The sequence below is a fragment of the Leuciscus leuciscus genome (genome assembly GCF_965113295.1).
Source record: "Leuciscus leuciscus genome assembly, chromosome: 24".
NCBI lineage: Eukaryota > Metazoa > Chordata > Actinopteri > Cypriniformes > Leuciscidae > Leuciscus > Leuciscus leuciscus.
The window spans coordinates 10,214,030-10,241,715 of NC_138723.1; the positions used below are offsets into that span (position 1 = coordinate 10,214,030).

A 27,686-nucleotide genomic window follows, 5' to 3' on the forward strand; every position below is an offset into this window, starting at 1 on the left:
TATAACCACATTTTTTTATTGCAAAGCCATAACACCATATAATCATGCATTTTTGATTGTTGGTGGTTTTCCCTGTTGGGAAGAGGTAAAATTTGTCATTTTTACTGTTGATAACCAGGTGGCACCATTAACCCTTTAGATAGGCCTGTGCAAAAAAAAGCTTAGTTTCTGGCTTTTACATGGAGTTATATGGAGTATAATAGCATATTTGTGTGTGTGTGTGTGTGTGTGTGTGTGTGTGTGTGTGTGTGTGTGTGAGTGTGTGAGAGAGAGAGAGAGAGAGAGAATGAGAACTCACCTTGATACGTCTGAGAAAATCTAAATATGCACCTCAGCTCTCAGAACTACATGGAGTAAACAAAAACAAAGTAAGTGTATTTATGCATCTGCTGCCTTTTGATGGTGAGAAATGCAGACTAAACAAAGCAAGTGGATTTAAACACTTGCATGCAAGCCTGCTGGTCATTTGATGGTGAGAAGAGTAGCAAGCAACATGAGAAAGGGCTTGACTTGTAGTGAAGTTTTAGAGATGATTATGCCGCCTGACCCCTCCAGCGAGCTGCAGGATGTATCGTCTTCTCCCTCTGACACCACAGACTCAGGAGAGTCAGATCCTGATTTGGATGTGGCACCCTCATCATCCTCTCTAGCTTCCACTGAAGGCGAGGAAGATTCAGAGGATCCTGGATCTGGGTGGATTGGGAGAAACGGCGAAGTGTGGTTTTCCATCAACGCGGAGACAACTTTCTTCAGCCTGCCAACTCCCGTGACTCCAGGGCCGACGCGCTATGCCATCGCAAGGGTCCAGAACATGGAAAAAACAGAATCCGTTGAACACAGAATCCATGTTCTGGACCCTTGCGATGGTATAGCGCGTCGGCCCTGGAGTCACGGGAGTTGGCAGGCTGAAGAAAGTTGTCTCAGCGTTGATGGAAAACCACACTTCGCCGTTTCTCCCAATCCACCCAGATCCAGGATCCTCCGAATCTTCCTCGCCTTCAGTGGAAGCTAGAGAGGATGATGAGGATCTGGGTGGATTGGGAGAAATCTGGGTGGATTGGGAGGATCTGGGTGGATTGGGAGAAATCTGGGTGGATTGGGAGGATCTGGGTGGATTGGGAGAAACGCCGAAGTGTGGTTTTCCATCAACGCGGAGACAACTTTCTTCAGCCTGCCAACTCCCGTGACTCCAGGGCCGACGCGCTATGCCATCGCAAGGGTCCAGAACATGGAAAAAACAGAATCCGTTGAACACAGAATCCATGTTCTGGACCCTTGCGATGGTATAGCGCGTTGGCCCTGGAGTCACGGGAGTTGGCAGGCTGAAGAAAGTTGTCTCAGCGTTGATGGAAAACCACACTTCGCCGTTTCTCCCAATCCACCCAGATCCAGGATCCTCCGAATCTTCCTCGCCTTCAGTGGAAGCTAGAGAGGATGATGAGGATCTGGGTGGATTGGGAGAAATCTGGGTGGATTGGGAGGATCTGGGTGGATTGGGAGAAATCTGGGTGGATTGGGAGGATCTGGGTGGATTGGGAGAAACGCCGAAGTGTGGTTTTCCATCAACGCGGAGACAACTTTCTTCAGCCTGCCAACTCCCGTGACTCCAGGGCCGACGCGCTATGCCATCGCAAGGGTCCAGAACATGGAAAAAACAGAATCCGTTGAACACAGAATCCATGTTCTGGACCCTTGCGATGGTATAGCGCGTCGGCCCTGGAGTCACGGGAGTTGGCAGGCTGAAGAAAGTTGTCTCCGCGTTGATGGAAAACCACACTTCGCCGTTTCTCCCAATCCACCCAGATCCAGGATCCTCCGAATCTTCCTCGCCTTCAGTGGAAGCTAGAGAGGATGATGAGGATCTGGGTGGATTGGGAGAAATCTGGGTGGATTGGGAGGATCTGGGTGGATTGGGAGAAACGCCGAAGTGTGGTTTTCCATCAACGCGGAGACAACTTTCTTCAGCCTGCCAACTCCCGTGACTCCAGGGCCGACGCGCTATGCCATCGCAAGGGTCCAGAACATGGAAAAAACAGAATCCGTTGAACACAGAATCCATGTTCTGGACCCTTGCGATGGTATAGCGCGTCGGCCCTGGAGTCATGGGAGTTGGCAGGCTGAAGAAAGTTGTCTCAGCGTTGATGGAAAACCACACTTCGCCGTTTCTCCCAATCCACCCAGATCCAGGATCCTCCGAATCTTCCTCGCCTTCAGTGGAAGCTAGAGAGGATGATGAGGATCTGGGTGGATTGGGAGAAATCTGGGTGGATTGGGAGGATCTGGGTGGATTGGGAGAAATCTGGGTGGATTGGGAGGATCTGGGTGGATTGGGAGAAACGCCGAAGTGTGGTTTTCCATCAACGCGGAGACAACTTTCTTCAGCCTGCCAACTCCCGTGACTCCAGGGCCGACGCGCTATGCCATCGCAAGGGTCCAGAACATGGAAAAAACAGAATCCGTTGAACACAGAATCCATGTTCTGGACCCTTGCGATGGTATAGCGCGTCGGCCCTGGAGTCACGGGAGTTGGCAGGCTGAAGAAAGTTGTCTCCGCGTTGATGGAAAACCACACTTCGCCGTTTCTCCCAATCCACCCAGATCCAGGATCCTCCGAATCTTCCTCGCCTTCAGTGGAAGCTAGAGAGGATGATGAGGATCTGGGTGGATTGGGAGAAATCTGGGTGGATTGGGAGGATCTGGGTGGATTGGGAGAAATCTGGGTGGATTGGGAGAAACGCCGAAGTGTGGTTTTCCATCAACGCGGAGACAACTTTCTTCAGCCTGCCAACTCCCGTGACTCCAGGGCCGACGCGCTATGCCATCGCAAGGGTCCAGAACATGGAAAAAACAGAATCCGTTGAACACAGAATCCATGTTCTGGACCCTTGCGATGGTATAGCGCGTCGGCCCTGGAGTCACGGGAGTTGGCAGGCTGAAGAAAGTTGTCTCCGTGTTGATGGAAAACCACACTTCGCCGTTTCTCCCAATCCACCCAGATCCAGGATCCTCCGAATCTTCCTCGCCTTCAGTGGAAGCTAGAGAGGATGATGAGGGTGCCACATCCAAATCAGGATCTGACTCTCCTGAGTCTGTGGTGTCAGAGGGAGAAGACGATACATCCTGCAGCTCGCTGGAGGGGTCAGGCGGCATAATCATCTCTAAAACTTCACTACAAGTCAAGCCCTTTCTCATGTTGCTTGCTACTCTTCTCACCATCAAATGACCAGCAGGCTTGCATGCAAGTGTTTAAATCCACTTGCTTTGTTTAGTCTGCATTTCTCACCATCAAAAGGCAGCAGATACATAAATACACTTACTTTGTTTTTGTTTACTCCATGTAGTTCTGAGAGCTGAGGTGCATATTTTGATTTTCTCAGACGCATCAAGGTGAGTTCTCATACTCTCTCTCTCTCTCTCTCTCTCTCTCTCTCTCTCTCACACACACACACACACAAACACACACACAAACACACAAATATGCTATTATACTCCATATAACTCCATGTAAAAGGCCAGTTTTTTTTGCACAGGCCTATCTAAAGGGTTATTGGTGCCACCTGGTTATCAACAGTAAAAATTACAAATTTTACCTCTTCCCAACAGGGAAAACCACCACCAATCAAAAATGCATGATTATATGGTGTCATGGCTTTGCAATCAAAAAATGTGGTTACAATGGAAGACAATGGGGCAAAAACAGCCACGAACAGTAAATGAGGGAGAAAAAGTTCAAATCTGATGCTACACAAAAACTAACAATGCATCAAAACCAATGTTGTTTCTAATCTTTGACATGTCCAAGACTGTGATAAAAGCAAAAAAAAAATCCAGTCCACATTCACATTTTATATTGAAAATAAGTCATTTTGTGTGTTTTTTTCCCCAAATCGGTGACATCATTTATGAATTTGGCAATTAAAGAGTTAAAATCCTGATTTTAAAAAAAAATTTAATAGTTTTGAGCAGTTGATTAATAGATTTATGCAAATAAAAATGAACAAAATATTTATCTGATGCATTTTTACAGCAGTTTAAAGTAGTGGCTGTTTTCAGCCACGAACATAACGAAAGGGTAGTGAATTTGCCCACAGTGTACTGTTGAGTTTTTGAAAAATTTCAAAGCATTTTCCCAAAATATGTGTCAAAATAAGATTAGTCACCAAAAATCCCATTTGCTGAAACACGGAGAAAGTTATGGCCAAATTAAAGGGATAGTTCACTTTGAAATTAATTTTTGGTATGTTTTAGCTTACCTCAAGGGCATCCAAGATGTAGGTGTCTTTTTTTCCGCAGTAGTTTCAATTTTGATATTTCAGTCATATAATGCAGGTCGATGGTCACTGTCTCAAAGAGCATGCACAGCATTATATGACTGACAGACAAGAACGGTTTGACCTAAAAATATCAAAATTGAAACTACTGCGGAAAAAAAGACACCTACATCTTGGATGCCCTTGAGGTAAGCTAAAACATACCAAAAATTTATTTCAAAGTGAACTATCCCTTTAAGACTCAAAAATACCCCGAAGTGGTTCTCAACCCTGCTCCTGGAGGACCCCCAACACTGCACGTTTTCTTTGTCTCCCTAATCAAACACACCTGATTCAACTCATCAGCTCATTATCACATGGGTTAATGAGCTGATGAGTTAAATCAGGTGTGTTTGATTAGGAATACAAAGAAAACGTGCAGTGTTGGGGGTCCTCCAGGAGCAGGGTTGAGAACCACTACATCCCCAACAGCACATAAGGGTTAAAACTCACCCTCTCTCATCTGACACAAGTAAATACTCTGCCAGTGGGAGGGACCAGCTGAAATAATAAAAAAATACACACAGATACTTAGTGTGTCTGAAGGCTCCAGCAAACGCTGTCTGCTGCTAGACATGGTCCTGCTCTTCTAGGTTTTCCCATCTTTGCCTCCTCCTGCACGCATGACCTGCGACAGAAAACCCACAAACACCACTGTAATGCAAAGCATAGTTAATGAATACATCAGAATGGGAAAGAGCTATGCTGTGTGCCTTACTCTTCTCAAAGCAAACTGATGGAGTTCTTTGTGGGTCAAAATTCGACGCTCCTCACAGTCCTCGGCCTCATAATCACACCCGAATCTAGCACAATAAGACCAGGAGCATATATTAATAAAACAATAAAGTCATAATTTCCACCTATTTTGTGTACTTTTGTGTCTATAGCTCAACATAGTGTATGAGAAGCTTCTCTCACCTGGTAATGGGCCTGAACGGACGTTCCAGAAGGATCTCAATGCGTCTCAGCACGTCTGGTTTCTGACCCAGCAGTAACTGAGCAACTTCTTTCAGGTCGCAACTCTTCTTCGGGTCCTATTTTTAACATTAGATACACCACTGGTCAGCATTTCAGAATAAGTAAGATTTTTTCTCTTATAGAAAGAAGAGTATTTTATACTTATCAAGGATGCATTTATTTGATTAAAAAATACAGTAAAAACAGTGAAATATTATTGCAATTTAAAAGCACTGTTTTCTATTTTAATACATTTTTTAAATGTAATTTATTCCTGTGACCAAAGCTGAATTTTCAGCATCATTACTTATCACCAAATCTGAGTAAAAGCAAAATGATGATATTTGGCAACAGTAATTCCAATGCTCAGGAAGCAATTCAGATAGAGGGTGTTGTTATAGAGCGGGAGCATGAAATCTAATTCCTTGGAGTTATTATAGATGATAGAATTACTTGGAACTCTCATATTAAATACATAATCACTAAAATATCAAGAAGCATTTCAGTAATTGCAAAAGTAAAGCATACTTTAAACATCAAAGCTCTGCATACTTTATACTGTTCTTGCCCTATTTACATTATTGTTCTGTGGTATGGGGTAGTACTTGTATAAGCACATTAAAACCAATAGTAATGCTGCAAAAAAGAGTTATCCGATTAATTCATAAAGTTGGGTTTTTGGACCACACAAACTCATTATTTTTAAAATCAAAGATCATGAAGTTTTATGACATTGTTGAGTTCCAAACAGTACAGATGCTATACAAAGCAAGGCACAAATTGTTACCAAGTCAAATACAAAGAAGGTTCCAAGAATGTACTGGTTGTTATGAATTACGTGATGAATAAAATGTTAGGACTCAGAAACATAGCACAACAAAAAGTTTAGCCCTACAGTTAATGGCGACAATTGTGGAATAACTTGGAGATGGACATGAAACGATGTCCAAACATCAAACTGTTCAAATATAAATACAAGCAAAAGATTTTTGAAAAGGTTAGAGAAGAATAAATAAATTGCCATTAGGGGTATTTCTACCATGATCAGACACTGCAAGTGTATATAATCTAATTAATCAAATTATAATCAATATAATATATAATCAAATTATTATTATTATATATATATTTTTTTTTTTTTGCTGTTGTTTCCTTGTTGTTGTTTTGTTGCTTTTGCACTATGTTCCTTTGTACTATTGTAAAATGAGAATTTTTATTGTATTAATTTTGGGGGAGGGCGCTTTTGCTTCGGCCCACTCCTTTTGAACAGAATGTTTACTGCTCAAATAAACAAACTAAACTTAACTAAATTACTCCAGTCTTCAGTGTTAGTGCACGCTGGACTAAAATACTTTATACACACACACACACTATCGTTGTGGTGTAACATTGTATTATTGTACATTTTCTTTTGTTTTGTAAAATACACTTGGGTTGGCTGCATATTTATCAGTGTTGCTTTAACACTATGGCTGTGTTCAAAATCTCCCCCTATACCCTCATTCACTATTCCCTAAATCACTCCACTAATATAGTCGAGTTAAAGGAGTGAATGAAAACGAGTGAGTGAATTCGGACATTGAGTGCGCCGGAAGGGCTGCCGTTTTGCATCGTTTGTGCTTGATGCTTAATAGTCATTTGAAACTTAGCAAACTGGCAGCTCTAATAATAAGAAACTCTTTATCACAGTGCATTGTGGGATTCAGGGTTCCTACACATATTCCATTTCAAAATTCCATACTTTTCCAGACTCAAATAACTTTTTTTATTAAAATAAAGTGGTGAAAAAAATGTGTAGGGCAGTACATTATATTTCAAGGCCTTAGGTCTGCTTTAACACACTGCTTTAACACACTTTAATGGCGGCCAAGAAACCACACCGTGAAATGGGCTGATGGTGCAATAGGTGGCTCAGTGTGCATTGTCTATGCTAAGTTTAATGGTTTCTCATGCGCACACGAAAGTCTGCATATTTTTTATTTTTGCAAAGATCCTTTTAGTGGCTCTGTAATACGGTGCTAAGAATATCATGAGAAGAAACCCAGAACACTTATAACCTGCATTTTTGCATAATGAAAAAGTGCACCTTGAATTCAGTTGTGTTAGACAATCACTAAACAGCTGCCATGAAAACACACTTCTATGATACATTTTTGTTCATTAAATTCTTAATTTTCTATTATAGAAAACTAAACAGGGGCAATAGTCTGGAAATGCAAATATTTTTCCATAATCTGCTTTCTTTTTTCCATACTTTTCCAGACCTGGAAATTACTCAAATCAAATTCCATACTTTTCCAAACTGCGTAGGAACCCTGGGGATTGAATGTGTGCACTCAAATAGTGCCCTATTTAAGGCTATAGGGGGTGATTTCGGACACTGCCTATGAAATAACCTGTTGGTACATTCTGGTCCTTTCTGTACCTTATAATTAATGAAGGCTTGAATGATGAGCAGTTCACTGGTTCTCTGCTCCACCAGGCTGAGGTACTTCATGATGTTACTGTCTTCGATCCCAGAGGAAGAGCCCAGCACGTCTAACACCTGTGTGCTGTCGCAGTCAATCTTTTTGAACACACTGTCTGTCCCTAGAATGACATCAACATAAGCTTTTGTGAATAAAAACGCAAGTATCATTCTTCTTCTAAGACGATAACGTGAGAATGTTATCATTTTTGATTCTTCCACGTGATTATGTTAACGCATGTTTGGGTGATTTTACTAGTACCTGTTTTGATCTGATGAAGGATCTTGCTGATGTCATCGGCCTGGGCTTCATAATCTTGAGCTTGAGTCTCACACTCTTGCTGTAGTTTTAATTCCACCTGAATTTTCTCTTCCTTTTGGACACGTTCCATGTGGATCTGCTTGATCTCTTCTCTAATCTGGAACAGAATCAACACAAAAAATTGATTCCTACTGTTGTGTCTGTATTCAAATGTGAATATGAATAACATTATGCACGTTGCATGTTCATTTGGCCCAGGTTTGCCAATGTTTTGTTTGGTTTTAGTGTTGTTCTTATTAACTAAAACTAAAACTATTAAAATTGCTTTCATTAAGTGAAATAAAGCTTAAAATGAATTCAAATAAATATTAGACGAAAAACTAGAAATGTTGCTTTGACGATTAACTGAAAAAAAGTGGAAGTGCTAAAATTACTATAAAAAGAAAATAAAGCTAAACAGAAAAAAACTAATTCTAATAAAAATGACAAAATCACATAAGAAACTTAACTAAACATTGAGTATTATAGTAGAAATGCTATACTATATAATAAAAATACTATAATAGTACACAAATAATACTAAAATGACAAAAGTAATTTTACAAAGCTACTTTTTTTGCCTTGCACAGCTGCTTAGCGAAATAAACCTAATGAAACTTAAATCATTATCTCACAAAAAGTGGAGGGGACTGAACTGTCCTTCCTCAGTCATGTATTTATATTAAATGATCAGTTCATCTTGCGAACGGGTCTTTATTTGACTAGTTCTGTGATTCACACACTGACCTCCTGGATTTGCTCTCTCGCCGTCTCAACTTCCATGTTCTGATTCATCACAAAGTTGCAAAGAGAAAAGTTCTTGTCCTCAACTGTTAAGAAACACATAAAGAGTTGTAGCAGAATGCATTGCAATCATTTGTCTGCGCAAAACAGAAAACAGAAAGCTCACCCTGAATGAAATGTGTTGCCAACATCTCCAAATGATCTTCCCCAGTCAATCTCTGGATCTGCTGGAAAACCTCCTCCAGAGGGTCAAACGTCTTGTCTTCGGCGTCTGCCCTCCTCGCCTCGTCTTCGGCGTCTGCCCTCCTCTGCTCCTCCATCTCTGCCATAATAGAAAAAATAGCTGGATTCAGAATCAATTAATCTATCAGTCTGTTACAGAGTATAACAAAAGTTTGAGATTAGCAAGATTTGTAAAAAAGTAAATTATATTTTTACTCCGCAAAGTAAATTAAAATATGTCATGACAAAATGGAAATGGATATGACAATGTTGATATGTTTGGTCTTGGCAGAATAGATCTGCTACACTACTGCTGCTGCATTTCCAACACACCACTGTGAGCAAGATAGAGTACAACACAGTATTCGTTAATTAGGCGTAGCTGATGTGTACAGGCGGAGAGTTTCTGAAAGCAACTGCTAAGTTCCAAGTATTTGAAGGCTGAGCAGCGAGCTCATTGGCTACTGATACAGCAGGAACCAATCAGCTGTGCCAATAGATACAGATGTGATTGCAAACAGAGTTAAGGACCGATCAGCCGGAACCATCTAGAGTTTCATGACAGAACTTTGTCGGTAGTGCACACAATTTAACCAACAACAATTCTTGGTTACAAATATTGCTCACTGACCACATTGTCTCTTTTCATCCATGGCGGTTCTCGCCTTGTTCTTGGCGGTTCTCGCCTTGTCCTTGGCGGTCTCAAACTTGTCGAGTCGGTGTTCATGAGAGATTGCTTTCTTCAGCTCCTTCATCTCAGCTGAGTACTCCGCAAAATCCTTCTTCATCATGGCAACTTCGGCCTGTGCCTCCTCTCTGAAACACACACATATATAAATAGAACCGGCTACAAATGTCCAAAACACGTACTGAGGGTGGAGCAATGTGTAAAACCGTACAAAATAATAACTCTTATTATGTGTGTCATTACGTCAGTATCAGTATTTGCTTTCTGCCATGCACAATTATTACTGCATGATCTATCTATAAATTACAGGAACGTCTGTCTGTGTGTCTGTTATTCGCATATCTCTCGAACCGTTAGTCCGATGGATTTCAAACTCGACAGGTGTCTCGCTACGGGCACGAGTAAGTCTCTCTTGAAACCAACACGGAAGTGTATTAAACGGCAGTTCATCAACTGAAGAAGTGAGTCAAATCTGTATCTCCCCCATGTTGAAATGCCCAACTTTACAGCAGAAAAACACATGTTTACAGCCTGGTGCAAAAAGTGGCTTTGGTCTATACAGCTAATTCTGCCCGTCATGACAACTGTGAGGGGGGTGAATTTCTTTATAACTCATCCGTTTAAATTATATTAAACACACCAAACCAACAATTACTAAAAACACACACAAAACTGATTTTGCACGGGCTCTTTGCACTAGTAAATAAAAAACTAAAACAGATATTTTTTTGGTGAAGTTTTTCATGATTTTGGGAACTTTGTATATAAGCGAAGAAACTTAAAATCTCAAAGTACCTCTCATCAAAAGCTGTGGTTGCCATGTCGATAACTTCACCGATCTCCTTACACACATCTTGCAAGACCTGAAAGAAAGACAACAGCACTTGTTTGAACTGTGTTCAATAACTCCATCCCTCACACTCATCAAAAACACCCAGAATGACCAACCTTCTCCCGACTGCGATGCAGCTTCTGGAATCGGGCGCGTTCCTTGTGGAGTGTCTCGACCTCTTCTTTGAGCTGGCTGTTCTTCGTCAGCCGTTCGCTACACCGAATAAGTGCCTGCAGGGACAACAAGGGAAAAACATTTAAGGAGAAGTTCATGCACACACTAGGGGCCAGATTTACTAACAGCTTTCGCCAGCGCAAACCCTCTTTTGGCGTTAAAAAACTACTGTCAGGATTTACTAAAGACACGCAGTGAAAAATGACCGTAGAATTATCGCGTGCGGCTGACATCATTGCAGATGCTTTCCCTTTCAGACACAGTATTTATGGGAGGAGAGTATTTAAATGAATCATGCAAGGTGATTTAATCAGGTTTTCAGTCCGATCGAGTCATCGATCCTATTACTAAGGGATTATTTGGTTTCGTACAAACGTAGCTACTCACACCAGTTCTTAAGAAAATCTTTGTTATGATGTTCGTACGTTCTTTTTATAGGCTTCCCTATAAGGTATCACCCAATCCATGGTTTCATTTGAAAATTTTGACTCTAACCTTTACAAAGGTTCCATCACTTTAGTTTTTATGATACATATCAAATGAAATATTAGCTTAAATATGCATTGGTCCCAGGCAAAAAATTCCGCTTTATGATTGCGAAGAAATCTTTCTACAAATATTTATTTTTTATATATTTCACAAAACAGTCAAGTCATATATCACAAGAAAGCTCTCATTCTATCTTGTATCTTCTGAAAGAATAAAATGATCAAAATCATAAAGCGCCTATTTTTTTTATTTTTTTATTATTATAGCACAGACAACATATACTATAATATTGATCACATTCAGCAGTGTTTTATATAATTTCAAAGGGTTTTCTGTAAAATTACACTGGAATATTGCATATATACCACTGTATATGGGTATGAGCAGAGTTTAGATTTGGGTAGGTGGAAATTACATTAAAAAAAAGTAATATTCCTCCCTTCAGATTTATATGAACATCTTTTTCATTTTTTATTCTAGAGAAAAAAATATTTTTTCCAGTGTTTGCTGGCATATAGAGGAAACAGCCATACTTATCTGCATGTTGCTAGAGCCCACAGGGCCTGAGTTATACACTTTCAAAAATGAATTTAAGAAAAAGATAAAAAATTAAATAATCAAAAAGCGCCTCTTTTTTGGGGGGGGTTATTACAGCTCAGACAACATATACTTAAATGTTTATCACTTTTAGCATGGTTTTATGAAACTGTAAAGGGTTTCCTGTAAAATGACACCAAAATTGTCTATTTTGAAAAAAATATGTGGAAGTGGGAGGCTTTCCCCAAAAATGGTCCAGGAGCATAAGAGGCTAAGGAACAAATGAACCGTTTTGTATGGCCAAATGTTTTGTGCCCACAGTTGTGTGGTCAGTGAAACTGCATGCTGTGAAATGTTTGATTCTCTGTTTACCCAGTGCAGTTTGTTCCGCAGGGTGTGTGCGGCCTTCTGAGTCTGGCAGGCCTGAGACGTTCCACTCGCTTCCACCAGTTTCTTCTCCATATTCATGATCTGTAAACAAAATGCATGTAAATAAACATCTGTAGCACCAACAATGTGTGTTTAATAAGTTTAATAACTCGGCACATATGCACCTCCTGTTCCATCTGTGTTTGGGTCTGTCTCATATTATCAAGCTGATCCTCCACCGTGTTTCTTTGCTCTAGCAGAGCTTGGATTCTCTCAGTGTCCTGGCTGTCCTTCCTACGCGATCGGCACTCAAGCTCACGAAGAAACTCCTCATGAACCACATGCAAGCTAGAAATCTCCCGGCTGCGGACAAACACCACACAACAAACAAAATATGCTTAAACACACACATTCCATACAAGACACAATGCAATACATGTACTGTACACAGGGCTCGCAAAATCGCTCGCCTGACGTCCCGGGGCTATTGCCTTTTCCAGTCGGGCTACCAAAATGCATAACCGGCCTGGCCGACGGGCTATTTGAAATAGTGTTCGCTTCAGTCTGGTTATAATCAGATCCAGCGTGTTCTTCATCTTCAATCCGCAGTGGCGCCGAGCAGAGCGCACGTCAGAAACAGAGGACAGGGTGTGTGTGTGTGTGTGTGTGTGTGTGTTCATCTGAGCCTCATTGGTCTGTCACTGCTCGTCAATGTCAGAATATTTGAGATGACCAATCAAATCAAAGTAGGCGGGACTGTTGTTCACAGAAGCTGCTGCGCACGAATTTGAGCAGAGCGACTCGCTCCAGTTTACGGTCGAGTGCCAGATAAGATGCAAGTAGCTAAACTAAACATTTCACATTTGACAGCTTTTTTAGGTCATAAATGTGAAACGAATGACAAAAATAATCAGGCAAATGAACATACTTTTGTCGAATTTCGCCATTTTTAACTGAAAATAGGCCTATGTAACATGACTCATGTAATGTAATAATTAGTTTACTGTCATTGTGAGGGGACAAGAAACATTAACAAAGCCGTTTTCATCATGTTAGGCACAAGATTAATAATGAATGTGTACATGTTGAGAATTAATATAATACAATTTGTAGCCTTCAGTAAATTAAAAAAGTTCAGCTTTAGGAGAAGAGACAGGGCAAGATGAGGAGACTGAGAGAAGAAGTGAGAGTGATGGATAAGAGGAGAGAGCAGGTGTTGACACATAATCTACTGCCCGCTGACATGGTTTTAAAGTTATTTCTTATCCTTTTTTTGGCCTTCAAACGTCTTGAAATGCACAAAAAAAAAAAAAAAAAAACTAATAACCTCAAATGTAGGACCTCTTTGATTATAAAGCCCTGTCTACGGCCCTGTATTAGGAATAAGATCAAATGTGTACATACTGTGAATTAATTTAATAAACTTAGTTAGGCTACCTAGCTTTCCTAGCAGCTTTCAGTAAATTAACTCGTCTGAGAAAATGATTCATAAATCAATCAGTTGACCCTATGTTTACTTTCTTCACTGACAGACAAAAATGAAAAGCCTATATCAGTCAGAGCTCAGCTTTAGGAGGGGAAGAGACAGAGCAAGAGAAAAACAAAGAGAATAGGAGTGTGATGCAGAAAAATAATCAGCGGCGTGACATGGTTTTAAAGCTATTGTTATCCAATTTTTTTGGCCTTCAAAACATCTTAAAATGCACACATGTAGATCAGAGAAATCAAAATGTTCCCCGAACCCCCTTAACTAGCCTACCACGGGACCTCAGTGATGATAAAGCCCTGCCTTCTGCATGTTGATTAAACTAGCTAATAGTGAGCATTAGACCCTAAACTAAAGTGTTACCCTCATTGGGGGCTGAGCCACAGACACACACTGATTCATGTTCCACACTGGTGGTCACACACACTTCAGTTCAGTTAGTACCAGATGCATATTTGTAATGATGATTCTAATTTGATTATTTTATATCCAACTGTTGATATCTGTGTGTTGAAAAAGTTTTTTGATTCATGTTTTGACTCCTAACCAATATTCTACATTAAAAATTGTCTTTCTATTTGGGCTATTTCTACCAACGTCTGCCCGAACGACTACCAGCGATTCTGAAATTTAGAGAGCCCTGGTACATAATGCAACATTGCAGGACGACATTCGATAGGCTTCTAATGATAAATCCTAACCCACTCCTAAAAGATAAAGAATGCAGGTTTTTTTTTTTAAGAACAAATATAATATTTAGGCTACTTTATGTATGATAGGTTAGTCAGTTAACCCAATAGACTTAATAAACCCCAAAACTCCTGAAAGTGTTTTGTGGCACTGACCTCTGTTTGCGCATCTCTTTCTGCGTCTGGACGCTGTAGGCCTGCCGATCCCGGTCCATTATGCTCAGCTGTCTCTGCAGTTTTTCAATCTCTGTCTCAGCTGGTTCATCTTAATGATCAATAACAAAGTATCGAAGCTGATTGAACACGCTAATATTGCCACAGAATAAATTACATTTACAACACAAAAAAAAATCTTCTTTTTTCAGACAAGGGAATGGAAAGGCTTACTGTGAGCCCTGTATGGTTTCAATTCAAATGTAGATTGCTGGGTGGGAAGCTCACCTCTGGAAGCACTGGAGATCGGAGGAAGCTGGACGTACTGCGGTCTCAGGCTCTCTCCGAGGTTTCTCACAGGCGGTGGATGAGGTCTCGGGCTCTCTCTGGGGTTTCTCCCAGGCGGTGGATGAGGTCTCAGGCTCTCTCCGGGGTTTCTCACAGGCGGTGGATGAGGTCTCGGGCTCTCTCCCGGGTTTCTCCCAGGCGGTGGATGAGGTCTCAGGCTCTCTCCCGGGTTTCTCACAGGCGGTGGATGAGGTCTCAGGCTCTCTCCGAGGTTTCTCACAGGCGGTGGATGAGGTCTCGGGCTCTCTCTGGGGTTTCTCCCAGGCGGTGGATGAGGTCTCAGGCTCTCTCCGGGGTTTCTCACAGGCGGTGGATGAGGTCTCGGGCTCTCTCTGGGGTTTCTCCCAGGCGGTGGATGAGGTCTCAGGCTCTCTCCCGGGTTTCTCACAGGCGGTGGATGAGGTCTCAGGCTCTCTCTGGGGTTTCTCCCAGGCGGTGGATGAGGTCTCAGGCTCTCTCCCGGGTTTCTCACAGGTGGTGGATGAGGTCTCGGGCTCTCTGGAGCGACATGAGGGTAAGTAATTAATGACAGAATTTACATTTTTGGGTGAACTATCCCTTTAATGTTTTCTAATGTGGTTATAATTGGTCATTGTTCTGTTTTATAAACATTTTAAATATTTTAAAGATGTTTATACAGAAAAGAGTCACATCAAAAGTCACAGTAAAAACTTTTTAATTGTTTTACAAAAAAAAAAGTCAAATAAATGCTGCTCTTTTGAGAGTTCTATTCAAAGAATACTGAAAACTGTATCATAGTTTCCACGAAAATATGAAGCCGTACAACTGATAATAATCATAAATGTTTCTTGATCATCAGATCATCATATTAAGAGTGATTTCTGAAGGATCATGTGACACTGAAGACTGGAGTAATGATGCTGAAAATTCAGCTTTGATCACAGGAATAAATTACACTTTACTACATATTCACATGTATATTTATACATTTTTAGCGAAATGTAAATGCGAAAATAAACCTAAAATTCTCGGGACAGCAGCATGTGTCCAAATTTTAATCTTAACCGTTCTATTTCATCAAATACGATCTGTAAACAGGGCTTTAAGTGTAAAATACCGAACTTGTCCTTTAAGCTGTTCAGGAAAGTGTTTTTTATGTGAAAGATGTATTTGAAGTGACAATAAATGGTTTGCTATACTCTTTTGTGAATTGTCTTATTTTGTCAGTTCTTATGAATATTAAATATAATCATGTTGATTATAATCGGTTGAAATTAGGCCTGAAAAATACGTCTTTTTTCAGCGAAAGACCTGAAAAAGACGCCTTTTCACTTTTCAACCAAATTTTAACGTTGTTTAGACGACTGGCAATGTCTTTTCGACGAGTTTTTGCTGGGTGGGAAGCTCACCTCTGGAAGCCCTGGAGATTGGAGGAAGCTGGACGGACTGCGGTGTCAGGCTCTCTCCGGAGTTTCTTGCAGGTACTTCTGAAGCACACATAGGTTTAACTAGGCATGTAGGTCGCTTGAGCGAGCGAAATGTACTACTGTCCATGTTTTAAGGTAAAATGGTGCACTGTTCCACAATTATACAACTGTTTTTTAACTAACGTTAGCTGAACTAAAAAAGTACTAAAAAAAGTTTGCTCTCATTTGCTCTGTGACGTCATCGGAATGCTTCTAACGGCGACGTCACAGAGCAAATGCCAGCCAAAACATTATTGTTTTGATTTAATTCGCTCCGTGCACGGCGACCATTGACTTTCGAACTTGAGTGAGTCTCAAAACTCGCGCACATAAAATCTAGGCGCGTGCACAGGATACGAGGGCAAAGAGCCAAGAGGCTCAGAAATACGCCATAGATTAATCGCGTTTAAAGCCAAACGCCGTCAAATACGGCGTTTTAAACCGTATTGGACGCCGTAAAATACGCCGTTGTAATTACAAACGCCGTAAAAGACGCGCGAAAATAAAGTTATATCATCAAGAGTTGGAAAGAGTGAAACACTTTAAGTTTTTGGGGGAATAACATGGGATGTACATATCCAGAAAGTAATAGAAAAGTGTAGGAAGGTGTTAAATGTTATGAGGTGTTTGGTGGGAAGTGATTGGGGAGCTGACAGAACAGCACTGAAGGCAATTTATTGTGGATTAATTAGATCAGTACTGGATTATGGTTGTGTGGTGTATGGATAGGCATCAAACATGTCCCTCAAAAAATTAGATAACATTCAGTTTCAGGCTTTGAGATTATGTACAGGGGCATTCAAAACAACTTCAACAGCAGCTTTGTTGGGAGAAATGCCACTCGAGTTGAGACGAATTCAGCTATCTCTGAATTATTGGGTCAATTTACAGGGCCATAATGAAGATCATCCAGCACAAAGTACTTTAAAACCTTGTTGGGAAAAGGAGAAGAGGGAGACAAAAAGCTTTGGATGGACAGTTTTAAAAAAGGCAAGAGAGTTAAAATTAACTGAATTAAAAATCAGTCCTGTACCATTACCAGTAGTGCCACCTTGGATAATACCTGAAGTGAAAGTAGATTTAGTGCTATTAGAAAAGAAGAACAAAGATGTGTCAATTTTTGACTCGCATACTATACAGGAATATATTAATAATTACTACAGTTATATTCAGATTTACACAGATGCATCAAAGAATTTAGTTAATAAGATAGGAGTAGCTTTTATTGTTCCAGAGTTTCATATTTCAATAGCAAAGAGAATAAGTGATAATGTATCAGTATACACGGGAGAAATGTTAGCAATTCTGTTAGCAGTATTTATTTTTATTTTTTTTCATTTATTTGACATGGACATTGCAATTAAACATAGTACAAAACAAGTTTGTAACTAATGCTATGCAAAAAGAGTTTATAGCTATTGCTAATTTTCAACTCCAGTCCATGGTGGGTAGAGGAAATAAGACCATTGAGGGTTATAATATGTTCAGATTCAACTTCATCATTAGTCAGTTTACAGAACAGTCATTTAAACAGCAGAGCCGATATTTTAATAGAAATACAACAAGCATTATATAGAATTCAAATGATGGGCATTGAAGTTATATTTTTGTGGGTACTAGCACATATTGGAGTCATAGGAAATGAAATGGCAGACAAGGCTGCAAAGGAGGCCACAAAAAGAGAGTATGTTGAAGTCACAGTTAACATCAGTAAGATGGAAATGAAAAGCATTATTAAACAGAGGTTGAAGGAAAGGTGGCAAAAACAATGGGAGGAAGAGAGGAAAGGACGGTGGTTTTACAAAATTCAGAGGAGAGTGGGAGAAATGAGATGTGCAGGAAGGAGAAGGAGAGAAGAGACAATTATATCGAGACTTAGATTTGGGCACACAGGGTTAAACAGTCATTTATTTAAAATAGGTAAAAATAACACCGGCAGATGTGAATATTGTGAGCAACAGGAAACAGTAGAACATGTCATGATACATTGTAAAAAATATGAGGGAAAAAGAAAGGAAATGATCCAAAATCTTAAAAAGGAGAGAATAAGTTTTGATTTAGTAGAAATTCTTAGAAAAAACTCAAAAGATAAATGCTATGGAATTGTTTTTCATTATCTTAGAATAATAGATATGATTGAGAGGATTTGAGATTTAATTTAATTTTGTTGATTTTATTTATTATTATTATCATTTATTTATTTATTTTTGTTTAGAATAAAGTAAATAATAGACATTCAGATCCACACTCCATACCAGTCGGTGGCAGTAATGCACCATTACGTTGTGTGCCAACCGCCAAAAAACTCAACAAGAAGAAGAAGACGCGCGAAATACGTCAATGACGCCGTATTTGACGAGATGGGGTGCTTTTCAATATCCCTCCTCGTCTCCTCTCTCCTCCGTCCCAGAGCCATGGAGAGAGAGAGTTGCGACACTCTTTGATGTCGCCGCTATGGCTGTCACGTGGTTCATGTAAGCCCCAATAGTTCCAAAACGTACCAAACCAAAGATTTAATATTTCACGAGGAATAAGACAAGGTTGTCCCATTTCCCCTTTATCTTGGCGGTAGAAATGCTTGCTATTTTGATAGATAAAAACAGCGACTTTGACAAATTGAGTGTATTTGGGAAACAAATTGGTATTAGCCAATTAGCCGATGATACAGCGATCTTTTTAAAGGACCAATATCAAATTGATAAAGCCATCCAATTTATTAATCTGTTCTCCAAAGCATCAGGCCTACACTTAAACTTAAATAAATGTGAGTTATTTGCAATTCATGGCAGCGAACTAGACTCTTTATGTAATATACCGATAAAAACATCTGTAAAATACTTGGGGATAATTATTACTAGAGATAGCAATCTAAGTGTCCAAGAAAATTTTGTTAAAAATCTTTCAAAAGCTAAAATTATTCTCAATAACTGGATACAAAGGGATATCTCAATATTTGGAAGAGTTTTGTTAACCAAAATGGAATTGCTCTCTAGGTTTGTTTACCCAGCCTCCTCGCTAGCTATCCCACCTCACTTACTAAAAGAGTGTAACATTGCAATATTTAACTTTATTTGGAAAAATAAGCATCACTATATTAACAAAAATGATTTAGTTCACAGTTACGAAGAAGGAGGATTAAATGTTATTGACTTAGAAATAATGAATAGTGTTTTAAAAACTCAGTGGTTAAAATCTTTTCTTTGTAATGCAAACGGCTTATGGTTTACTGTTTCTTCTTCAATATTTCAGAAAGTAGGTGGTTTGGAATTTTTGATTAGATGTGATTTTGAGTTGAACAAATTACCTCTTAAATTGTCTGCATTCCATCAACAAGTTCTCCTTTATTGGAAGTTAGCCTTTTCCCACAATTTTAGTCCACACAAAACATGTATTTGGAACAATCGCTTTATCTTACACCATAACAAATCTTTATTTTATGAAAATTGGATTCAATATAATATTTTTTCCCTGTTGGACATGATGGACAGCTATGGAAATGTATTAAATTACAATGATTTTTGTTTGAAACATGGATTTGTATGTCACCCTAAAGAGTTTTACACAATTGTAAATGTCATACCCAAAAGCATGGTGTTACTAGTAAAGAGTATTCTTTCACACTATTCTGTAACATTCTCTCTCCCTTCTCCTTCTCTGGGTGAATTATCTATTAGAGATCATAAATGCAACAACAAATATATCAGAAGTGTTTTTATTGATAGACTTCATCCAAATAGAATTAAACGTTACTATATTTTCAAAGATTTTAGCCCGGAGGAGGTGAAGGAATTGAGAATGAATTATCTTACCTTTCCAAGTCTTCCTAAAATGAAAGAAGTTCATTTTAAAATTATAAATGATATATACCCATCTAAAGAATTCTTAAAATCTAAATTTGATATCGGAGAAAATTCTTGTCAATTTTGTGATACGAATATTGAAACCACTGAACATATCTTTTATCATTGTAATCACTCAAAATTGTTTTGGTCTCAATTGTACAGTAAAATGTCATGCATTATTACATGTGTAAATCCCTTTGAATACAAACAAATTAAGTTTGGTGTACTTAAGAAAGATTGTCCACAGTACTACTTAGTTAATAATCTTTTTGAATTTGCTAAATATTTCATTCATAAATGCAGATTTTTGAAAACCCCCCCATCCTTTCCTCACTTTGCTAATGAACTTAAAGCTTTTGCTTCTTCACTTTGCACCCTTTCAAATGTAAAAGCTTCCACAGTTGCAAATTTTCTCAATGAGCTAAGTGCACTTTAGATCCGTACCCCTTGCAAGGACCTACCTTCGTGTAAATGTTATTCATTGGTTTATTATTTATGTATTTATTATTTTGTCTTTTTTTTTTATTTTTTTTTTTTTTTTTTTTTTTTTTTATTGTCCTTCTTGATTGTATATTTGAGACTTTGTCGCTGTTTCTTATTATAATTTGTAATTGTGTCTGCCTTTGAAAATTGTTAATTAATATTGTTTGTTCAATACCTATTTTGTATGTAAATTTGAATTCATTAAAAAAAAAAAAAAAAAAAAAAAAAAAAAAAAGTTCCAAAACGTACGCTGGCTGTCATGTTCTTCTATGGGACAGACAGCAGCGATTGCATTATTGAACGGTAAATATAAAATAAAACACACACCCAAGTACTTTTTCAGCTGTTATTGCATTATTGCATTTTGTTAATGTCAGTTTTGCATTTGGAGATAAGTTTTAAGCTATATTTTTGGAGGGAAAAGCTTAGTGTTCATGTTCGCATGGGTAGTAGCACTGGCTTTAGCGGCTCTAACTTAACTTTTCCATATCATTCATCTGATGATGGACGTCTCATGATATTTATTTTAGCACAACTGGGCTGTATTAGGCTATTGATTCCCGTGATTTTGCTTATAAATTTAGATTCAGCCATTAGCCTACCTTTGTGATCACGCAAAGAGGTCTGCCGTGGCGGTCCGTTCAGAATTCGCTTAGAAGCTAGCTCACTTCTTCTGATGAAAGTGGCCACCCCCAGGACCACAACGTGAAACATAATCATGTTAAGACTAAGAATATTATTTTAAGATTAAGCCATACACATTATCAAAACTATAACAGATTAAAAACGAATTTAAGCATGGCTGATACAAATGAAGGTTTTCAAATAAAATATTTTTTATTAAACAATGACAGACAACAAAAATGTGTGCTTGTGTGTGTGAACAAGAAAAACAAAAACCAGGGGCAGGTGATCCATGAAACAGACAGGACTGGTGATGGCCATAACAATCCTAAAGGTCCAGCATTGTTCTCACAAGCCGCTTCACTCAAGACAATAATAACATAATGAAAAGTTAGTATATCCCAAAAAATTAAATTAAATAAAAGTTGCTATAAAGGTGGTAGCGATTCATTACCGAACTCTTAGCTGACGAAGTCGCGCTAGCTAACTAACGTTAGCTAGCAGGCAGTGCTTGAAAATTGGTTGAAACAACCAACATAAAATATAAATAATTACGCTGTGCATGTACAAATGAAGACCAGTATAAGCATCGCAAAGGGCCTCTGATACAATATAGACAGTTGACAATTCAAAAGAGGTCGACATTTCGGCAACTTAACTCTGGAACAACTCGACGCGCAGCAATGTAAGTGAATGGTGTCCAACGCCCAAATGACAGTGTTTGGAACTATTCCGATCTTCATATCCCGGAAGTAGGCGGTTAAAAGCGCCGCCATTATTTACAACGGAGGTCTATGGGAGTGTCGCAACTCTCTCTCTCTATGACTCTGCTCCGTCCTCCATCCTATGACCCGGAAACCGATCGAGCACAGCCATCTTGAAGGACATCTCAATTCTCTAATTGCACCGCGAGGAGTCGAGGATCGAGGAGTTAGAAGGCTTCCTGAGGAGTCATGAGCGAGGATACACAGGTGTATCCTATGCAGGGGCGTCATGCAAGCCAAAATTCTGGGGGGGCACAATCTGAGACGTTGCAACTGTTTTCTGACGGGTGATATGGATCATGTTTGGAGGGGTCAGGGGGAGAATTTTTTTTTTAATTCTGGCTGCTAAACATACAATTTCAATGCAGTTTGGGAGGGACAGAAATACCTTAACGGAGCTAGCAGCAACCCTCCTCTATCTGAGGACTAAGTTAAAGTATCTATTTTGTAAGTTTATGTAAAAGACAGGTTGATGAAAGAACTGTAAGCTCAAATTCAAAAGCTTTTGAAGTCTACTTCATTAAAGCATGTTTACACACACACTTACTGTACACTTAGGCCTACTACACATGATTTTAAAAACAGTAGCCTACCATTGCAGTTTTTATGTTATGATAATTGGTATGTGACCTAAGAACGATCTTACATTAAAGGTAGGGTGATATCAGCTAAATTGGGCCACTTTTTGGTAAATCGTTTGGGACAATAATACAGTACCATGTCTTTTCCATGTGTTTTTATGATTAATAATGACTGTTTTTGATAATTTTGTGCTAAAATTATGTAATAAAATATAATTATTTATGCCCTACAGTTCTTGAAACATTAGCTGTGCCAACTTTTTTTGCATGAGCAGTTTCAGGTAAAATGGGCCAGTCAAACTACAAAGGGAAATATTTATTTACAATCAAATTTAATTTTAAAACACAATTGCTTATACAGCCACATAACATTTAAACTGTATTAAAAAACAAACATATTAATATTGTGCTATTAAAAAAACAAACATTTTGGGTGCAAAGTCAAACCCATATTCAAATTGCAATTAAACAAAGTCATTTTGGAACAGCATAGATCAGTGAACTGGTGTGTGTGTGTGTGTGTGTGTGTGTGTGTGTGTGTGTGTGTGTGTGTGTGTGTGTGTGTGTGTGTGTGTGTGTGTGTGTGTGTGTGTGTGTGTGTGTGTGTGTGTGTGTGTGTGTGTGCACATTTAGAACAAAATGTACAAATAAAAAAAAATCTCATTCAAAATTGATAATTGGTGTGTGTGTGTGTGTGTATGTGACATGCACTACATTTATACATTTTTATAAATAATATAGCCTATTATCAATTTAAATATATAAAAAATGTGTGTAATAAAACATTTACACACACACGTGTTTGTGAGTGACAGAGATAATGGCCCATTTTAGCTGAAACCATGTAGCCCATTTTACCTTAGTGGGTTAAGGTAAATTGGGCTACCAAGAAAATCATCTCCTTATCAAAAAATATGTTCAGATACCAAACTAACAACATTATTTCTGATTGATGCCATCAAGACAGATATTATGCATATTTTTTTATGTGCATGTTTTTTTTATTTATAGATTTATCATCCTTATAATAGTTTAGTCACATTTGGTATGCCAGACTACTTACCATGCAACTTTCTGGTGCAGTCTTGATTAGAATGATTGCCCAGCCCACCATAGCAACCATAAACCAATCAAATCACCTGTTACTTGTTAAGCACAGTTATGACAACAGTTTGAAATCCTTTGCAGTCATTGGCTCTAAATTCCAGAGGGGCTGGGACATTTTACCTGATGGCCCATTTTACCTGATATCACCCTACATAAAGGTGCTGAGGTCTGACTTTGTGGTGCTCTGAAATTAAGTTATTTTTAATATTAATATGTGATGAAGGACTTTGAAAGAAGTTTGACAGATTTCAGTGCTGAATAAGGTTAACACTACCCCGTTTATTTGAAAATGGTTCATATTTGACAGAAATGTAAAAAAAAGTAATCAAAACCGATCAGATAAGGTTACTATGGCTTTGTATGGCAGTAACGTTAGCCAACTAGTTTACGGTTGGACTAGGCTAGCTATCGATAACGTTACACTGACACAACTTAAGTTAATGCTCTGAATTCGCAGCTAATATCAAATCCATAACTTTTTGATCAAGTTAAAAATTCCAGGTCAACCACAAATAATCGGAATCCCACTACCTTTTAATATCATCCGATAACTAATTCAATGCTGATTTGTTGCTTTGCCCACTTACCACTTCAAGACCATCTGTAAAACATTGCCAGCTCAACGTGCGAGACGAGTGAGTTGCTTGAACATGTACAGCAAAGATTCGCGTAGCGCTCTAGATTTGATATACACAGACACCAGAAAAAGGGGCGGGCTGATGCATTGCTGACCGATTTATTACACATCCAGAAGAATACATTTGAGTCGTTATAGGCTCTGGTATATTATGGAGCATAATAGGAATAAAGTTGTGACAAAAAAATTATCAGGGAGGAAAAATCTGAGGGGGCACGTGCCCCCTCACTTTGAATGGGCATGACGCCACTGATCCTATGCGGAAGAGTTTTATCGACTTAAACATGACGCACGTCTAAATTCTCCTCCCCCTTCACATCGGTCACCATCATTTTAATTTATACTTTACCTTTGCAGTTTATATAAACCACACATCTCACATATTTCAACAGGGTATCTTGCTTTATTATTATTTATTATGAATTTCTTAAATAAACAAACTTCAACAACATAAGGGCAGATCCTTTGAGCGCTGCTGATGACGCGATGAAGTGACGCTTGAGTGATCAAGAATTCCAATGTTTTAAAAAAAGTTACATTCGATTCCTCCGTCCTCGCGTCTTTTCCTTGCAGCCTTCCCTCGCATCCTACAGGGGGCGGAGCTGAGACGCGAGGAAAGGAAACGAGGATGCACAAATAAGAAATGAGAAGCACCCATGGTCCTCACTGCAGAACATGAAATCCACGGGGAGGAGTCGGATCTAGATCCAACTCCTCCCACCTTACATATACCTAAACCTACCCATCTCCACCCCCTGATCCCTAAACCTACCACTAAACCTACCCATCTCCACCCCTTAATCCCTAAACCTACCAATCTCCACCCCTTATATCTGGATCCAACTCCGCCCCCCGGATCTCGTGTACTGCATTGAGGTGCTACTGGATTTGACGGCGTTTTAGTGTGCATGGAAAGCGCCGCTTTTTACGCCGTTCATCTCGCCATATGACGCCGTAAAAAACGCCGTTTTGGTTGCACAGAGCGTGCGCTATGCTACAGCGTTTTGCTTATAATATAATGACACACGCCCACTGATTTCCACAGCCAGTAAGTTTGAACTGTTCTCTTCCAATCAATGATGAACTGAGTCAGACCAGACGAATTCAGCACGGATCATTTGTGGTAATCCAATTCGTATGCTCCCAAGGAATTATTAATTTTATGTATTAAAATAAGCTAAATAATAAACTGAAATTAAAGAAAATATAAAAAAACATTCAAATCAATAAAGCAAAATTAATAGGATTTTCACATTTTAAAAGGGTGTCACACACATAGACAGTATATAAACTGGACACAGCGACCCCATTGGATTCAACGGAGACAAGTGAAGTCAAATAGAAGCACTAACTTCCTGATGGTCGAGCGTACTGCGCAGACTCAAACTGAGCTCGACGACGTAGATGTGACGTGAGCAACCCGTCTATCTACTACTAGCTGTGCCGAGAGAAATCTGAATCATTCCCTTCCGAAACTTGCAGAGACGGAGAATGTGAGTAGGAGGTGTCCATGAGCTAGAAGCAGGAGAAACTTTTGCCAAGTATTCTGATTAATTACTTTGTCATTTTGCCTCCACGTCCCCCCGATTGCGCGCGAGCTTCTCCTCCTGTCCATACGGTAATCTCTCTACTGTGCGACAGAGAGTCGTGTGGTTATGACGCAATCGTTAGCCTATTTTTACAAAAACTGCTTCTACGGGGCCATAACGTAAGATACAAGGTAATGGAGCCTTTTATACATTTTCGTGTTTCTTTAGAAATAAATAATGGACAAATGGAGTCTTTAAACGCCTCAGATGTAAAGTTATTCGCTGTCAAAGTGACGCCAAAATGAATGGGAGTCAATGGGATGCTAACAGCAGGTGATGGTCCGCTAGCCAATGGCGGCGCCCGGGGCTACTTCAAAATAATATGAAACCCTGCCCCCCTGGTCACACAGGGCTTAATTTGAGCCGGAACATGTGAACATGGGTGACACATGACTTGCCCGCTTGTTGTGCTAGTTGAGATGGTTGAGATTGCTGTTAGCCTCGATCGTTTCACTCAGGGAAAAAATGTCGAAAAGACAGCAAAGTTTGCTTAACTTTTTCAAATACGCTGGCCAGTCAGATCCCAAACAAGCAAAAATCGTTTCCGCTGATCAAGAATGTGGAGACCATGGTGGACACAGCAGTAGTAGGGCCTAGTATCGACATAATATCTCGTTATTTCGACATAATAAGGGGACATTCTAATCTGCAATAAGCCACATTAAGCGTTCTTATAATGGTTTTCTATGGGGGGGAAATACTTAAAGGTATAGCGGAGGATCTTTCCAAATTTTAGATAAGACCCGCCCTCTCCACTTTTTGAAAAGTTTGATTGATTCACTAGAATGATTGACAATTAGGAGGACCAATAGTTTAGACTACCCACCAGGAAGTAAAACATCCTCTGCTATACCTTTAACGTGTAATTGCGTTCTGGGCTCATCTGATTTTTTTTTGTACATAGCATAGCCCACTTTGTTATGATTTTAGTATCATAATGATTAATAAATGCACGCACAATTATCCGTGAACTTGATTTGAACAAATGCCTTTCAACTTGTGTGCAAAATTCAGAATTAAATGAATGTGCAGCAATTTGTACAAATAGAGAGTCTGTAGGCCTACTATACTGTTGTAGCCATTAAATAAGTGCATTTAGTTTCATATTTGTTAAAATATTATAATGTTATATTTTTCCATTTATGTTGATTTATGAAAAGTGAACAGCACTAGTAAGATAGGATGCGCAATATGAGACATGGAGTGGGTCAGACATGATTTTGACCACTTCATTAAGTTTTGTTTTGTAGAAAACTTTCTTTAAAGTGAATTTCGTTTTGTAAATTGTATCTTAATTTTAACATTTCTCATTTCCGTTTAGTTTAAGTTTTTCAACTAATAGTTATATTTTCCTTTATTTCAGGTTTATTTCGATTAGCATTTAAATGTTTTTAATAGTTTTACTTAACTGGGCAAAACATCGACAGAACAGTTAATTTTCCAACTCTTTCAAGCCACGAATTTTTACAAATATTCACGAATTATTTAATGCCGGTCTGGGACACAATATTAGGCCAATCACACTCATCCAGGCCAATTAACCTACAGCTATTGTTGCAAGCATAATTTACATTTCTTTTAAGAATAATGACTCAAATGTGGGAAAGAAATAACTAGGCTATGTTATTTTTATTAATGAATATAATATGAATAAAACACGAATTTAATTAGCCTACAAAAATCGGAACACTATTTAATTCTGGAAGGAGAAGCTTATAGACCTACCAACAAACCTGCCACATTTTTTAGAAATAGCAAAAAATACATTCGTCTTATTTTTTTTTTCAAATAGGCCTAGGCCTATTTAAAACACACAAATTCATAGGGCATTCTATGGGTTATATCAATATTTTGTGTTATTCAGCA

The 27,686-nt window shown here is 39.0% G+C and overlaps 1 protein-coding gene across 1 annotated transcript; it reads right to left on the reverse strand.

Annotated features, from left to right (window-relative positions):
- Positions 1–4,935: 4,935 nt before the first annotated feature.
- On the reverse strand, positions 4,936–16,487 carry LOC309489699 (coiled-coil domain-containing protein 63-like). The gene is made up of 14 exons (XM_082158559.1): positions 16,137–16,487; positions 14,707–15,264; positions 14,422–14,530; positions 12,276–12,453; positions 12,094–12,192; positions 10,638–10,751; positions 10,485–10,552; positions 9,633–9,817; positions 8,946–9,101; positions 8,783–8,865; positions 7,997–8,153; positions 7,693–7,856; positions 5,229–5,344; positions 4,936–5,113 (listed from the first exon to the last, which is right to left on the reverse strand). The coding sequence occupies exons 1-14, from the start codon at positions 16,279–16,281 to the stop codon at positions 5,011–5,013; spliced, it is 2,235 nt and encodes a 744-aa protein (XP_082014685.1). The 5' UTR covers positions 16,282–16,487; the 3' UTR covers positions 4,936–5,010.
- Positions 16,488–27,686: the final 11,199 nt, after the last annotated feature.